Source organism: Chlorocebus sabaeus, chromosome 14, assembly GCF_047675955.1.
Source record: "Chlorocebus sabaeus isolate Y175 chromosome 14, mChlSab1.0.hap1, whole genome shotgun sequence".
Lineage (NCBI taxonomy): Eukaryota > Metazoa > Chordata > Mammalia > Primates > Cercopithecidae > Chlorocebus > Chlorocebus sabaeus.
Window position 1 is genome coordinate 15,336,358 of NC_132917.1, and position 18,397 is coordinate 15,354,754.

Here is an 18,397-nt window from a genome sequence, read left to right on the forward strand (position 1 = left end):
AGACTTGTACAAGAATGGTTATAACAGCATTATTTGCAGTGGCCCAGAACTGGAAACAAGGTTCTATCAATAGAAGAACAGATTTTTAAAATCATGAGCTATTCATACAACAAAATACTAATCATCAGTAAAAAGGAATAAACTAGTGATATATGTAAAAATATGAATAAATCTCAAAATATGATGAATGAAGGAAAACTTAAACAAAAGAGTACATACTACAGTCATTCCTAGGCATCCTTGGGGGACTGGATTCAGGATGCTCAGAGGATAACAAAACCTGCAAACATTCAAGCCCTTGATATAAAATGGCATAGTAGGCCGGGTGGGGTGGTTCAGGCCTGTAATCCCAGCACTTTGGGAGGCCGAGGTGGACGGATAATAAGGTCAGGAGATTGAGACCATTCTGGCTAACACAATGAAACCCTGTCTCTACTAAAACTACAAAAAATTAGCCAGGCTTGGTGGAGGGCACCTGTAGTCCCAGCTACCTGGGAGGCTGAGGCAGGAGAATGGCGTGAACCCAGGAGGCGGAGCTTGCAGTGAGCAGAGATCACTTCACTGCACCGCAGCCTGGGTGACAGAGCAAGACTCCATCTCAAAAATAAATAAATAAATAAATAAATAAATAATAAAATAAAATGCCATAGTATTTTCATATAACCCGCACATATCCTCCTGTATACTTTGAATAATCTCTAGATTCCTTATAATACCCAAGACAATGTAAATGCTATGTAAATAGTTGTTATGCTATATTGTTCAGAGAATGACAAGAAAAAGTCTGTACATGTTCAATACAGACACAGTTTCCGAATGTTTTCAATCCACAGTTGATCAAATCTACAAATGCAGAACCCACAGATACAGAGGGATGACTGTATATTATTCCACTAACAAATTTTTAGAATGGGCAAAACTAATCTGTGATTTGAAAAAAAATTTAAACACTAGTTGTTCTGGGAGTGGGTATGGAGAGAGATTTACTGGGAAGGGGCATGAGGGAACTTTCTAGTATGATGGTAATGTTCCGTGTCTTGACAGAGGCTTGAATTGCACAAATGTACACATTTGTCATAACACACTAGCTGGTACAATTAAGATGTATGCATTTCACTCCATGCAAATTTTACCTCAAAATGGAGAAAACTATAAGCAAATATTAAACTCTAATTAATAATATGCATGCTAAAGCATTTGAGTACTGATATCTCCAAGTCACTATGAAATGATTAATAGCTGGACAGAGGGGTAGATATATGAATAGAAATATGATATAGCAAGCACAGTAAAATCCTAATTGTAGAATCCAAGTGGAAGTAATGGGTGTTCACCACACCACTCTTTCAACTTCCCTATTATATTTGCAATTTTTCATAATAGGCAGAAAGGAAAAAAAAGAAATATCAAAATCTGACATTAAACCAGAGAAATAAATAATATTTCAAGTATGGCTTCCCAAAGTACATTTTTACCTTACAAGGTAACTTCTAAGTTCTCCTCGGTAATTGATGACCAGGAGTTCTGCAGACCACTGTGCACTTGCTTTATATTCTAAAAAGATCAACCCAGCAATGGCATAGCTTAAGTCACCTATAAAACTAGATGCCTACAGAAGAGGAGGAAATTAAGTTACTAAAAAAAAACTAGATAAAGTTGACACATTCATAATCAGAGAATATCTGATATACTGGCTTCAGGTACACTTCATACAAGATAACTTCAGAATTGCTCTGTATACTCAAGAACCATGCAAGTCAGAATGCCTAGATCTAGACACTCAAATCTAGACCATCCCTCTCAGACACAGGCTGAAACCACAGCAGTTCCTTTGAAGAAGATGTTCACCTACATAGTAAATTTCTATTCAGATTTTATGTCAATTACAGAAAAAAATAAAGATAATGCCACCATTCAGCCTCTAAAAACTCTAAGAACTTGTTTAAAGATAGAAGCTTCCAAATGTTAACTTCCGCTGCCAGCAATAGCCCGTGGTAAAAAATAAAAGTCTCCAGTTTCCATTTGCCTAATCAGTAACCTAAAGGAAACGACACATAAAATACTCACTCAATGTTAACCTTTCTCCATTAACTAAATACCAGGCTAAGCTGCTAAAGATTTGAAGGCCTGTACACCTTGGGAAGCACACAAAATAAAGCTTATCACCCATGAAGGGGATTCGAATATGCCAACCCAAAATATGCCACTTTGGCATAAGGATTATTTTGAGCTGAAGGCAACTGAGAATCAACAGATGCAGGAAAAATTCTTTGCCCTCCCCTTAAATGCCTAAAAACAAAGCATAAATTTCTCTTTGTGAAAGTGTTCCTCAGTACCAGGAGGAGGAGATGAACTCATCCCTGGAGACCGGAAGTCATATCAAGATGAGTCTGTGCAAACAGACTTTATTAAAATCCCCTTCTTCCATGAATTTGTCCATGCATTTCTTAGTCACTTTCCCACAACTTACCACCTGAAAAAGCCAAAATTCCCTTTCCTTTGTCTAGTCACGTCTCAACAATTTATATTCCTTTATTAAAAAGGTATATAAGACTGGACGGGGTGGCTCACATCTGTAATCCCAACACATTGAGAGGCCAAGGTAGAAGGACCACTTGAAGCCAGGAGTCCAAGACCAGCCTGGACAGCAAAGCATGATCCTGTCTCTACAAAAAGTTTAAAAGATTAGCCAGGTGTGGCTTCACTGTGATCACTATCATTACACCACTGTGCTCCAGCCTGGGCAACAGCAAGACTCTATCTTTAAAAAAAGAAAAAATGGTATATAAGCCTGAGTCTAACCGCTTCTTTGAGCTTTCACGTCTTTTCTAAGAAGCTCCCTGTACATGTAAAAACATTAACATTATTAAAAACTCTACAACTTTTCTCCTGTTAATCTGTCTTTTGTCAGTTTAATTTGCAGGCCCCTACTGCTAAATTTAAGCAGGCAGAGAAAAAGTTTTTCCTCCCAAACCCCCCTGAATGGTTCCTCATTGTCTAGAACCACACAGTGAACACTTAATACATGGCTAGTCCGAATTGAGATATGTCATAAACATAAAAATACACATCAAATTTCAAAGATTTAAAATCAAAGAAAGAGCATAAAATATCACATTAATAATGTTTTATATTGATTACATGTTGAAATAATATTTTGGATATATTGGATGATATAAAATATAGTATTAAATAAATTTCACCTGTTTCTTATTTTAGTTTCTCATTGTTAAATAAACTTAAATAACAGTTACTGTTAAATAAACTTCACCTGTAGTTATCGTATATGTGACCAAATATAAAATTACATTTGAGCACACATACAGCTCACATTGTATTTCTTTTAGCCAGAAACAGTCTAGAAAATAAGAACCCAGACTCCTTAGTTTGGCTAAGATTCCCAGAATATGAGCACAACACACATTTTTAGTTTCTCCACTCATTATTTCTGAAAAAAATCATTCTCTCTATCATTGGTTTTCAACCCTAGCTTCTCACCAGAATCAGCCGAAAAGCTTACGAATGATATTAATACCCAGGCCCCACACAGATCACATGAATTAGAATCTCTGTGAGTAGAGCCTGGGCAATCTGGTAATTCGTTTTTTTCTTTTCCTTTTGCTTTATAAGGAAAGGACAGATCACTGACTTCTTTCCATCACTAGAGCTTTATAACAACTTTCTGTACCTATATTTACTGTTTACTTACTACCACGTGGTTTACATCTGGATAATCCCCACGTGATTCTAAGATACAGCCAGAGTGAGAACCACTGTTCTAGCTGACCCTGTATCTTGTTCAGTTGATGAAGAAGGATACAAACTAAAAAGCATTAGATTCCTAAAAGAGCCACTATTGACGGAATTGTCATACAAAAGTCATTTTGTTTCCACTCAATCTTAGTTTTCTAGACAAAATGAGAACAACATCTGCCCAACCTACTCGAATGGCTGCTGTGAATATAAAATCATAATATATATCAAGGGCATTAATAAAGAATAAACTAGTACACAAATACAAATTACTACAACCATTTGTTTTTCTCTACTCTCCTTTTCAATTTCTATTTCCTGTAAGGTAACAAATTCCAACTCCTCTTGAAGTTGTTCCTGTTGCAACAGACCACTGACTTCTTTCCATCACTAGAGCTTTATAATAACTTTCTGTACCTATATTTAGTGTTTACTTACTACCACGTGGTTTACATCTGGATAGTGTATCACAAAATACAAGGAATAAATATTGCTTGTATACAGATTTCTAACTAGATTCTGGACATCTTAAGTCCACAGCTTATTATTCTGATTTATATTTGTATTATCCTCCCCTTCACCCTCTTTTATTCAAGTACCTATACATACATGACATTGAAAAAACTATGTTTTCAATTTAAGCTATGTACATACCGGGGAAATGACAAAGAGTTCACTTCCCATGAGATCAAACACCCTCACAGTTCCTGTGCTTTCAGCATAGGCCAGTAGGGTACAATCATAACTCCATGCTACCCGTCTCCACTGGGGTTTCGGGTCTTTCGGAACTAGAACGAAAGAGACAAGGGGTGCTTTTAACAATATATTACAAAGACAGTTAACGCTTTTAGTAACTGCAACTAAAGTAAGTATTCAAGTATAATAATTACATCATCTCCTAAGGATCTCTAATAATGCTTCCCTCAGTAAAAAAGAGCAGTTTCCAGAAACACACTTCAAGAGTGGGAAATACAAACCACTGCCAACTATGCCCTATTTATTTTAGAAGCAAAGTCTACTGATGCATGGTCTGATGAATGCTGAGCAGCCCCTGGTCTGGTAAAGGCCCAGGAATAATACACCGCAAAATACCTGTAATACTGAGAGAGATCTAAAGCATACAGAATGGGCAGACAATATTAACAATTCCAATCCAATGAGTTTCACTCCTCTAAAAGCAAAAAATAAAAATTGCAACTTGATCTTTTAAATACATCAAATACAGATGCCAAGAAACAAATTGGGACTATACTAACATTGTATTAGAAAGGGGAGGACTATATACACATATATACACACACATATACATACATACATATATAGAAAGAGGCAGGTAAATCAAGGACTCATGAGTCAATCACACGATTTCAAGATTTTGATAACACCTTAATAATTCTAATAACTCAACAACTGAACTTTATTCTGTTCTGAATTTTCAGTAAAATAGAGAGAAAGGCTACCAGATGCAAAAGAAGAAAAAGAGGATGTGAAATTCTAAGTCAGATTTGTTTGAGGTTTTTTATTGTTGTGTTTTGTTTGCTTCGGTTTCCTCTTATTGGAATTTCAGAACTGAAGAGTCAGGTAGACAGATAAGTGTTCTTCCTTTCCCAACAAGAATTCAAAATAATTAGGAGATTCAAGGTGACACCTCGAGTCAAGAGTAGAACAAAACCCAGAACATCAGCATCCTGTCTTCCCACGCAGTGCTGGTGGCATTACAACATGCCGCCTCTCCACCAGGGCCTTACAATTGCCTCAAAAATGCTCCAGAAATGTATGGCCTTCTCTTGATGCCTCTGCTACTATCCCAGCTCAGGTCTCACCATCTCCTGCTTGGCCTACTAACAGGTCTTCCGCCATCTGTCTCTTCCCTTCTGTTCCTTCCTCCATACTGTCAAAATGATATCTTTCTAAAATAACAAGATAAGCAGATCACATTCTTCTGCCACTTTAAAATCCCTGAAGGTTCTCCATTTCCAACAGAACCAAGTCCAAACTCCTCAATATATATGAAAGGCCCTTCACAAAAGGCCCCATTATAGCTTTCCAGTTTTGCCTTCTACCACTTCCTCTGTCATATACGTAATAACCCACTCATACCATGCCAACCTGGCAAATGAGCAAATATGTGCCTTTTTTTATTTTTTTGAGAGTCTCACTCTGTCGCCCAGGCTGGAGTGCAGCGGCACAATCTCAGCTCACTGCAACCTCCATCTCCTGGGCTCAAGCAATTCTCCTGCCTCAGCCTCCTGAGTAGCTTGGATTACAGGCATGTGCCATTACGCCTGGCTAATTCATTTGTATTTTTAGTAGAGACAGGGTTTCACCATGTTGGCCAGGCTGGTCTTGAACTCCTGACCTCAGGTAATCCACCTGCCTCAGCTTCCCAAAGTGCTGGAATTACAGGTGTGAGCCACCGTGTTCCATCCATATGTGCATTTTATACATATTGCTGCTCAACCCAGGCTGTTCATCTCCACTCTTACTCATCCTTCCAGGTCTAGTTTGTTACCCCCTCCTTCCTTGACACTCTTGAAAACTGGCTGCTCTGTGACCCCAAATATTCTGTACATACCTCTTGCATAGCTTTTATCACATCATATTATTGTTTACATAATTATTTGCCCCACAAGTCTCTGAGGTCATTGAAATCAGAAACAATGTCTTACTCAACATTCTATTCCCAGGATCTGGAACACAAAGTGATTAATGTTTCACTAATGAGTGACACCTGTGTCTCTCAGAAAAAAAAATCTCTATTAACACGGCAAGGTAATGGTAAGGACCATTCCTCCAGGACTACCAATGAAATGTGAATTCTATAACGGAAGTCATCTATCTACCTAAAAGAAATAACGTGTAGAGTTCAGACTTCCCTTTACTTCTATAATATACATTGTGGGAATATATGGGGAAAGTTTCTTCATTTCACAAGTTTCTTCATTTTGATTATTGATCAATAGTTTATAAGCACACAAAAAAAATCCCAGAGAGGTCATTCAGCATGGATAAGTCTAATTAATTTTATTAAAGCCTAACAAGATACTGCATACACTCTGGAACAGCCATTTTTGTAAGTGGGAATAACTTTTTTTAAAAAAATCAGTTCCCTGTCTTTAGACTGCTAAAATAAAAAACCAAACTTCAAAGCAGACATAGGTGCAAAATAACATAGGTGCAAAATAACAAAAGAATAAAAAACTGGCAAATGCACAGATGCTACATAAAAACCAGCAAGATGACAATTTTGCCCTGAAAAATATTTATGTGCTAAGGAAACACTGCCATGTGATAACAGATTTTTTCTCTTATTTCATTTTGATAAGATAAGTAGATTCTATGCACTACACTGCATCTGCAAGGGATTTGCTTTTACTATTACTTCTAGTTACAACCAGTAACTCCAGAAAACTCAGCATGTGTTTTGACCCAGATAAAAATACATTTTCGTTACAAGATAAGATTTCACATAACAATGTGGAAATAAAGACTTTATCACTGGATTTTTCCAGTTGCTCGTGTGGCTTGGGAAAGAAATGAACAGTACAGATTTTTACAAAGCAGGTGTCAATGAAGTTGTCTGAAAAGTAAGCAAAAAACACTGATGGTAAAAGTTAACCAGCAAATTGACAACTGATATGCGCAAGGTGAAAAAGTTTACACCCCACTCATCATTTCATCAGCTGTAGCTCCTCAAATCTGCCCGGTTGCCAAGCTCTTTCCCACCTCAGCGCTTTTGTGGATGCTATTTTCTCTGCCTGGAACGCTCTTTCTCTAACACTTCACTGCCTTTTTTTCATCGTTCAAGCTTCACTTTAAATAGCACTTCCTTAGAAGGCATTCTGTGACCACCCTAAGTAGCCTCTGAGCCCCATTATTTTTCACCAGTCCAATGATTTCATGTCCTTCACAGCTCTTATACCAAATAATTATACATTTGTTTGTTATATCAGTCCCTTTTCATGCTGCTGATAAAGACATACCTGAGACTGGGCAATTTACAAAAGAAAGAGGTTTAATTGAACTTATAGTTCCACATGGCTGGGGAAGTCTCATAATCGTGGCAGAAGGCAAGGAGAAGCAAGACCTGTCTTACACAGATGGCAGAAGACAAAGAGAGAATGAGGAAGATGCAAAAGCAGAAACCCCTGATAAAACCATTAGATCTCGTGAGACTTATTCACTATCACAAGAGCAATATGGGTGAAACTGCCACACATGATTCAATCATCTCCTACTGGGTCCCTCCCGCGACAGTGGGAGTTATGGGAGTACAAATCAAGATGAGATTTGGGTGGGGACACAGAGCCAAACCATATCATTTGTCAGACTTTTTACTGTCTGCCTTATTCGTTAATCTATAAATTCCAAAATATCAGGAGCTGTGTCCATTTTGTTCATAATGTTTATGACCAGTGCCTAGTACTCTGGTGGGACATAACAAACACCCAAATTCTCAAGGAGCAGACTTCAGTCCAGTGCCCATTTACCCAAACTAGAAATGGAAATGAGCAAGAATTTAAAAATAATAAACACTGGGTTCTCGTCTCAGTGCTACCACAAGACACCTGGGTATGACCTGGGAATGGCCTCAGTTTCCTCATTTTCATAGTGAATTCAATGAACAATCTCTCATATATGTACATTCTTTACTTCCAAGTTAAGAACCAGTGAGCAAAGGCAAACTAGTGGGAATGGAAAGACATCAGAGAAGCCAAATATGTAAATGTTTAATAGTGTCGCCAGAAGAACCCAAGAGAAAAACCTTAACAATTATACAATAAGAAAGGCCTAAATATAAGAAATTCTCACTTTATAAAGAAAAAAGTCACAAATGGTGGATGGAAGGAGGGAGGGAGAAAGGAAGGAAGGTGGGAAAGAGGGAAGGAAGAAAAGAGTAAAAGGAGGAAGGGACGGAGGGAATTCTCTATGGAAAAAGATGCCACAACAAATTGAAAACAAATCAATTGGGTAAAAACAATAGCCATAAACTTTGCAAATCTGAAGAAATCTACAAAACTGCTTATCTCGAAGCTTAATGAACTTAAAGCAGGATAAACTCGAAAGCCATCAAGGCACATGATAATCAATGTCTGACAAACAATAACGAAGAGAAAATTTTAAAGCAGACAAAGGAAAGACAAACACTTTATATCTAAGGAAACAATAGCAATGACTCCCAAGTTCTTGTCAAAAACAAAACAATGACATCTTTAAAGAGCTGAAAGAGCCAGGCTCAATGGCTCATGCCTGTTATCCCAGCACTTTGGGAGGCCAAGGCGGGCAGATAATGAGGTCAGGAGTTCGAGACCAGCCTGTCCAAAATGGTGAAATTCCATGTCTACTAAAAAATACAAAACTTAGCTGGGTATCGTGGTGCACGCCTGTGATCCCAGCTACTTAAGAGGCTGAGACATGAGAACTGCTTGAACCCAGGAGGTGGAGGTTGCAGTTAGCCAAGATCGTGCCACTGTACTCCAGCCTGGGTGACAGAGCAAGGCTCTGGCTGGCCAAAAAAAAAAAAAAACTATATCCAATACCTGCACTATATCCAAGAACCAAATTCTTTTAAATGTGAAACATTCATGAAGACAGAATATATGCTAGGCTATAAATCAAGCCTCAATAAATGAAAAAGGTTAAATGTTCTTGTTTACGTTCTCTGGCAACAACAGAATTAAATTAGATGTAATTAACAAAAAGATGCTTATATTAGAATAGGCTTAAATGTTTATATATGAAAAAAAGTTTAAATTCAGTAATCTAAATTTCCACCTTCCATCTACAACAATGAGAGCAAATTAAATCCTGCATGCAGAAGAAAGGAACTAATAAGGGCAAAAATCAAGGTAAGGAAAAAAAGAAATCCACAAAATCCAAAATTTTTTTCTTGAAGAATACTAATAAATGGACAAAACTCTGGCCTGACTAATTTAAGAGAGAAATACCAAGTACAAATCTCAAAACCAATAGAGGGGACGTCAGTACAGATCCTACAGACAGAAGGGTACTAGGGAATATTATAAACATTAAGCAAATAATTTCTACAATTTAGGGAAAAATTCCACAAAAACTAAAATAAAAGTAAACAAAAATTTTAAAAAGCCTTATTAATCCATTTTAATTAAACTCAAAATTGTAAATTGATTAATCTAATTAAAAGACTGCTTACAAGAAAACTCCAAGTTTCACTGGTGAATTCCATCAAACATTTAAGGAAGAAATAATTCAATTCCACACAAACTGTTTCAGAAAATAAAAAAGGAGGGAACACTTGCCAACCCTTTTCAAACCAGCACTACTCCAATACCAAACCAGAATGACATTACAAAAGAGCAATCTAGATACCAATATCCTTCATGAACGCAGATGCAATAATTTGCTATGTTTTATACAATTCTCTGCATAAATGCCTGATGATGATTTTCCCTTGCTGGTGGAATCAAATACAATATTTAGTTGCTTGCTGCTCAGAGATCAAGTTCATAAGCATTTCCTGGATTATCTGGATAGCTGGAAGACCATGTCCTAACACCTAAGTTGCTATCCAGTAGAAACGATCAAAAAAGATACTCTGGAAAATGCTTCTTAAACTTCAACCTAAAAATAACTCTTTTTTTAACAACCTATCTTTAAGTGAAGAAGTCAGATTACAAAACACTTATTTCCATAGAACATATCTTCAGTAACAGGTACAAAAAAATCTATGAAACAATAGATAATAAAATGTTGATAGTATTTATCTCTTGATGTTGAGTTTATTTTTCTTTTCTACTTTTTGCTCATTTTAAGTTTCTAAAGTTTCTACGAAGAATGTGTATTATTTTTTCAACAGGAAAAAATTACTTTATCGAAACTTACAAAAAAGGGAAAACAGTTATCATATAATCTGAGGATCCTGAATCACAATTCTGGAACAAAATGCTTCATTTCAAAGACTGGGTGTTTCAGTCAGGCCCAGTGGCTCACAACTGTAAGCCCAGCACTCTGGGAGGCCAAGGCAGGTGTATCACTTGATGTTAGGAGTTCGAGACATGCCTAATCAACATGATGAACCCCCGGCTCTACTAAAAATACAAAAATTAGCTAGGCGTGGTAGCAGGTGCCTGTAATCCCAGCTACTCAGGAGGCTGAGGCAGGAGAATCACTTGAGCCCTGGAAGTAGAGGTTGCAGTGAGCCTAGATCACACCACTATACTCCAGCCTGGGTAACAGAGTCAGACTCTGTCTCAAAACAAAACAAAAAAAACCAAGTCTGGGTGTTTCAAATAGTCTATCCTTCCCAACCTTTTTCCTGTCAACACACACAGAGAAAATCATATTTGTATGGCATCTAACAGTAAACTGATGAGGCTGCTGGAAGCCAGAGGCAACCAGTAGAGGCTCAGGCTGTCAGAGTGCCCATCCAGCCACAGACGGCTGATGGGACCTCACCATACCTATAGTAGGTAAGTTGCTGCGTACAATTAGGAAACTCCCATTTATGGTGTCTCAAAATCAGAAATATGAAAAAAATCTGTTGATTAACAGAGTACAACTCTTTTTAAAAACTCTAATTTCATGTGCTATTTTCAGGTCATTATTCAGGTAGAAAGAGAAAACTGAATTACTATTTATGGCCTAACAGAGCCAAACAAGTTACAATCCACATTTAAAACATTCTCAAATGGCACGTATTTTATAAAACAATAATTGAAAAATATCAAAGTAGAACCAAATAGCTCCTATTTCAGTTTGTAGACTCTGCAATATGTAGTTTCAAAAATGCATTAACAACAATCTGGCTCCTTTTCTCCAGGCACACACATGAGATATCATTTGGCATATGGGAGTTATTCCCATAAAGATGAGTCAGATAACAAGCAAATGATCATTACCTCACATTATGTGAAATGGAAAGAAGCCATTAATGCAGTATTAAGGTCATAAATTCACACACTCAGAAGCCATCAAAATAAAACATTAGCTCTCAAAGCATTATCTTCTTATCCTTGCTGCCACATTAACTGTACACACTAAAAACTCTGACAAATATTATAATTTGTATAAAATACAGAAGGGTAAAGCTTCCCATTTTCATGCTAATTTGTAGATTTCTTGGTTTACTTACTGGCTAGGAGCAGGTGTCTAATGTCAAAGCTCAAAAGAACCCTGTATATCTGAATCACTCCAACACTCTAAGCATGCTCCTCGGAAACCTATCCCAGGCCCCCCAAGCCCAGTGAAAGGCTGCACCAGAAAAAAAGGCAGTTGAACACCCACCAAATTATTCTTCTGGGAACTTCTTGACCTTTACACGTTATTTAAGCAAGGCCTGGTCTACTCTAATAAGCACTGGTGAGGAAACTACAGAAGGTATATTCAAAAACGGCTAGAGCCCCAAGCTTTAGATATTCACACTTAAATACTACCTCCCCTTCTATTACTCCCAAAAGGGTTAGACAAACAGGTCTTCTTATCCACCCTTATTGCTCTATTCATGCTATGTATACACATGTATACATAAGGAATAAAAAATACTAATGCCATGATAAGTATCCACAAATTTATATATGGATCATTATAATATGTATAATATAGACAGTGTTATATATAATAAATATATATATACACTCTTGTGAATTTCTAAAGTTAAACAAGAAACAGGCAAACAAACTTTGTTGGTATAGTCGTTCATCCATAAAAACCATTTGAATAGTTTCCAAGTGCTATTACCCACTTGATAGGGTCAAAAATTGTGTGCCTACAGTATGTCAGGCACCGTGCTAAGCACAAAAAAGAAAAAAATGTACGTTGAGTAAGATATGAACCCTGCTGTCAAATAATTTACAAACTGACTGGGAATCCAACAAGTAAATCAACAATTACAAAAGGAAATCAGGCAAGGTGCAGTGACTCAAAGCCTGTAATCCCAGCACTTTGGGAGGCCGAGGATGGTGGATCACCTGAGGTCAGGAGTTCGAGACCAGCCTGGCCAACATAGTAAAACCCCATCTCTACTAAAAATACAAAAAATTGCCAGGTGTGATGGCACGCATCTGTAATCCCAGCAACTTCAGGAGGCTGAGGCAGGAGAATCACATGAACCCGGGAGGCAGAAGTTGCAGTGAGCCGAGATCATACCACTGCACCCCAGCCTGCATGACAGAGCAAGACTTCGTCTCAAAAAATATATAAAAATTAAATAAATAAAAAAGGAAAGCAGACTAGGTAAGTGTTGTGATATAGGCACAAGCAACTAGTTGGGAAACATGAAGATGTACAAATGGTGGGAACAAATACAGGGAGAAGAGCTGATGCTTAATCTAAAACATACGAGACTAATTAATTCAATATAAAGGTAGGAGCTTCCAAGAAAAGGAACCATCTGTACATGATGGCATGACGACACGAAGAACACAATGGAGTTAGAAAATCGCACACTGTTTAGTGCTAGAACGTAAGACATATGGCAGGGAATTCTCACAGGATAGACAGGCTGATTGTGAAAAGTCTTTTATCGTAAATTAGAAAAACTGAACTGTATTCCAGTCAATAGCAAACAACTAACAGATTTCAGGCAGAATCATAGTAACAGTAATTATAACAACAGCTTCGCATCTCCTAAGTACTCATGGTGTGTCAGACACTGTGGCAAGAGTTTTACACTCATTAATTCATCTGATTTTCCCACAACTGAATTTCATAAAATTATGCCCATTCTACAGATAATGAAACTGGGGCTCAGAGAGGTAAAGTAACTTGCCCAAGGTTTCTAGAAATCTAGAAAGCAGTTAAGTCAGATGTGAATGGTTACCTGCTAGAATAGTGTTTTTTAATGATCAATTTGTCAAGGAGTATGAAGTGTGGATTACTAAAGGGCATACAGAAGAAAACTTTGTCAGCAGACTGTTGTAAGACACCAAGCAAAAAATGTGAAGAGCCTGAACTAAGGCTGTGATGGTGAAAGTACACAAGTGGAATAAAAGAGCTATTTAAAAAGGCTGAGCACAGTGGCTCACGCCTGTAATGTCAACACTTTGGGAGACCAAGGTGGGATGATCACTTGAGCCCATGAGTGCACCAGGCTGGGCAACATGGTAAACCCCTGTATCTATCAAAAATACAAAAAATTAGCTAGGCATGGTGACATGCACTTGTAGCCCCAGCCACCCGGGAAACTTAGATGGGAGGATCACCTGAGCCCAGGAGGTTGAGGCTGCAGTGAGCCATGATCATGCCACTGAACTCCAGCCTGAGCAAAAGACTGAGACCCTGTCTCAAAAAGATAAACAAATAAATAAATTACTATATAAATAATAAACAGGCTCCCAGGGCTTGGTAAAGTTAAGCTGAAAGTGATTCTTCTCCATCATGGCACTTAGTACAATTACAATGATTATCCGTTCTCTCTCTCTTAAAGGCTGGGCACAGTGGCTCACACCTATAATCCCAGCACTTTGGGAGGCTGAGGCAGGAGAACTGCTTGAGCCCAGGAGTTTGAGGCTAGCCTGGGCAACAAGGCAAGAACCTCGTCTCTACAAAAAAATTTAAAAATAATAAAAAGTTAGCCAGGCGTACTGGTGCGTGCCTGCGGTCTCAGCTACTCAGGAGGCTGAGGCAGGAAGATTGCTCAGCCCACGAGGTCAGGCTGCAGTGAACCATGATCACACCATTGTGCTCCAGCCTGGCAAGAGAGTGAGGCCCTGTTGCCAGGTCCTATCTCAAAAAATAAAAAATAAAAAATAATAGTATTTCCATGAGGGAGTGGGGGAATCTTCTGTATTACCACATTATAGTTCTGAAAACTACCAGTGCCTCCCACCTCCTTGCTCTTTATTGATGTCAAATATATATTTTATCCTAATACTGTTTTAAGATAAAATATTTATACTGCTTTATTTCTATTACACAAGAAAATCATATAAAGCCCTAAATACAGTGCCAGGCATACAGTAAGAACACTATAAATGTTTGTATATAAATGAACACAATGACCATGATTACCATCATTATACTTCCTACAACAACTACACTGTTAAACTAACACAAGATCAGACAGACGGAACTGCAGGTCCTGTAAATAAAACAAAGGTAATAGATGCATTTTCCTAAAACCACTCTCTTTCTCTCCCATAAGATTCCTTCTACCTTTTCTTTTCTCTTTTTTTCTTTTTTGAGATGGAGTCTCACTCTGTTGCCACCCAGGCTGGAGGGCAGTAGCGTGATCTTGGCTCACTGCAACCTCCTCCTCCTAAGTTCAAGCGATTCTCCTGCCTCAGCCTCCTGAGTAGCTGGGATTACAGGCACACACCACTATGCCTGGCTAATTTTTGTATTTTTAGTAGAGACGGGGTTTCACCATGTTGGTCAGGCTGGTCTTGAACTCCTGACCCTGTGATCCACCCACTTTGGCCTCCCAAAGTGCTGGGATTATAGGCATGAGCCACCACGCCCAGCTCCTTCTGCCTTTTCATACACTGCTCCTGCAGACCGAAATACTCCCTGTCTTCTTCTACCTTCTAGTCATTCTTTTTTTTTTTTTTTTTTTTTTTTTGAGACAGAGTCTGACTCTGTTGCTCATGCTGGAGTCCAGTGGCTCAATCTCGGCTCACTGTCACCTCCATCTCCCAGGTTCAAGCGATTCTCTTGCCTTGGCCTCCCAGGTAGTTGGAATTACAGGCATGTGTCACCACGCCTGGCTAATTTTTGTATTTTCAATAGAGACAGGGTTTCACCATGTCAGCCAAGCAGGTCTCAAACTCCTGACCGCAAGTGATCCGCCCACCTCGGCCTCCCAAAGTGCTGGGATTACAGGTATGAGCCACTGTGCCCAGACTACTCATTCTTAAAGTTGCTTTCCAAAAGTCATTTTTCTTTCTCAGCCATCTCATCTGCCACCCCTGGTTGAGAAATCTCATGGGATTTAATTTTTCCTTAATTAGATTTGTCAAAGTTTGTAATTATATATTTGAGCATCTATATGCTTCATGAGATAAAGGACCAGGTCTTTTTGCTCACAATCATACCTCAAGCACCCAGCAAAACAGCACATACACATAAATTACAGTCAGTAAATTTTTGCTGAATATACTTTAAAAATGACCAAATCCTAGACTTTTTACTAGTCTGTTTCTAACTCTTGGCTTACACCTATTTATTTCTGCATTTAATCCAAAATAAAAGGCTACAGACAGTTAAAAATATTTCATCCCAAAACTGGCTTGGACATTTTTTGGAACCCAGTTTCCAAATCTCACCAAAATGAACCATTTTAAAGCAAAATATTTAAGACAGTAAAAAAAAAAAAAAAAAAAGGCAGTTATGTTGTTTAATTATTTTAATAGTCATGATAATCCTTAACAAACATTTAATATCTATCCTAACTTTTAAGAAACATTGTAAACCATTGCACATTTGAAATTTTCATTCTTTAAATATTTTGGAAACTCTTACCTTGACATTTCCCGATAATGGATGTAAAATCATCTTTTGCAGACCTGTAAAACATGCAAAATCAAGGCAAAAGTTTTATCATAACATTGTATAGAACCATAAAATACCAGATACTGTGGACTAGATAGTCTCTATATACAATGCTCAATCATTTCTCCTCTCAGATACGGTTTTGTGGCTCAATTATGACCCTTTTGTCAGTGACAATATTTTCTTCCAACCTTCTTATTGCATCAGATACACAGCTACTTTGTATGGAGATATATACATGGAATATAGTGACACAGCCTAAGTGAATTTACCATGGTCTTTTCATACAATAGAGATGTCTGGTCCCCATCCCTAAAGGTTCTGAATCAAGAAATCTGGGATGGGGCCCAAGCAAAAATATTTTTTTGCTGGATACATCAATCCTAATTAAGAACCACTGGTCTGTATCATATTACAAAGTCTGATCACTTAGGGAAAAAAAGTCGTATTTTAAGAAATCAAAGAGCCTTAATAGGTCACCATATTTAAATCAATAACCTGTTTTAAATCTGTAATCCTGAAATATATACCAAGTAGCATAATTATTATAAAATGTTTAAAAATGAAAACTAGTAAACCTTTTAGAAAATAATTTAATAACAATTATCCAAAACCTTCATGTCTGTAGCGTTTGACCTAACAATTCTATTTCTATAAAGTTATCCCCAGGAAATAATTACAGATACATATGAATATCAAAAAAAACTGGTATGGTCTCATTTATAAAGGAGGAAAATAACATCCAGTATAAAGAGATTAAACTTCGCTATGTGCACTCAAGGAAATATTATGGAATTACTACAGTTGATCCTTGAACAACACAGGTTTCAACTGTGCAGGTCCATGTCTATGTGGATTTTCTTCTACCTCTACCACTCTGAGACAGCAAGACCACCTTCCCTTCTTCCTCCTCCTCCTCAGCCCACTCCATGTGAAGATAACAATAACGAAGACCTTTATAACGGTCCACTTCCACTTAATGAATAGTAAATATATTCCTCTTCCACATGATTTTCCTAATAACATTTCCCAAAGAATGAACTCATTTTTCTTAGTTGCTATGGTTGGTATTTCTTTCATAACTGATACATTGTTTACAAATAAAACACCTGAAAAGTCCAGTTTAGAGACGTCTTTAGATGTGTATATAATACCACTGAATGTCTCAAGAGGACAGACAGCATAATTGGTCTCAAGTAATATGTAACCTTGGTCTTTTGAACACCCACATTCAACCTACAGTTTTGTACCAACAAAGCAAAACCATCCCTTTTTTTTTTTTTTTTTTTTTTGAGATGGAGTCTCGCTCTGTCGCCAGGCTGGAGGGCAGTGGCACAATCTCTGCTCACTGCAACCAGTTCTTGGCTCACTGCCTCCCAGGTTCAAGCAATTCTCCTGCCTCAGCCTCCCGAATAGCTGGAACTACAGGTGCGCGCCACCATGCCCAGCGAATTTTTGTAATTTTAGGAGAGTCAGGGTTTCACCATGTTGGCCAGGATGATCTCAATCTCTTGACCTTGTGATCCGCCCGCCGCAGCCTCCCAAAGTGCTGAACCATCCCTACTCTTTTACACCTTCCTGAGTGTCTGTTTAGCTGATGTAGCAGTAAATAGTCAAACAGAGTGATTTCCACAGTTCTGGAGGATAGGCCTCGTTTACCAAGAAAGTAAAATTTCTTAAGAGGCAACAGAATGATCTGGGGAAGGAGAAAGATAAGCATATAACTCTGAGAAAGCATCCTTAATTTTCCAACTGGCATAAGTTGGTGTTTGACACTCACAAAATTAAGTGAGTTAAAAATAAAATCCTTTTAAATATACCCCCTATAAAAATCTTAGTTTCCATTTACAGAGTAACAAACGTTTCTCAAAGGAAATCTTGAATATGAATAATATTAACAATTACCTGATTTCCACACACTGATCTTGAACAGCAGCCAAAAGCTTTCCATTGCTTTTATGGAGAAGAAAGAGGGGGAAGAAAATCTATTATCAATATCTGTAGCAGTTTTCAACACAGATGGAATTATTTAATAAGTTAAAAATCATTTCTAAATTTGTTCACATGCTTTAATTATCCATCTTTTGACCTTACAATTAGATGAGGATATAGGTCCAAAAGCATATGAAATGATTTAATACAGCTTGAATTTACATGTTTAAACAATACTAAATTTTTG

General features: G+C 37.7%; 1 protein-coding gene across 2 annotated transcripts in view; it reads right to left on the reverse strand.

Moving 5' to 3' along the window:
- Positions 1–18,397, reverse strand: part of NBAS (NBAS subunit of NRZ tethering complex) — a 414,675-nt gene that overhangs the window by 358,007 nt on the left and 38,271 nt on the right. For both annotated transcript variants that reach the window (XM_038006212.2, XM_038006211.2), the window contains exons 5-8: positions 18,124–18,171; positions 16,189–16,232; positions 4,408–4,541; positions 1,476–1,609 (exon numbers count right to left, since the gene is read on the reverse strand). In XM_038006212.2, the coding sequence (XP_037862140.2) occupies positions 1,476–1,609; positions 4,408–4,541; positions 16,189–16,232; positions 18,124–18,171 (360 nt within the window). The remainder of the gene's footprint in view (positions 1–1,475; positions 1,610–4,407; positions 4,542–16,188; positions 16,233–18,123; positions 18,172–18,397) is intronic.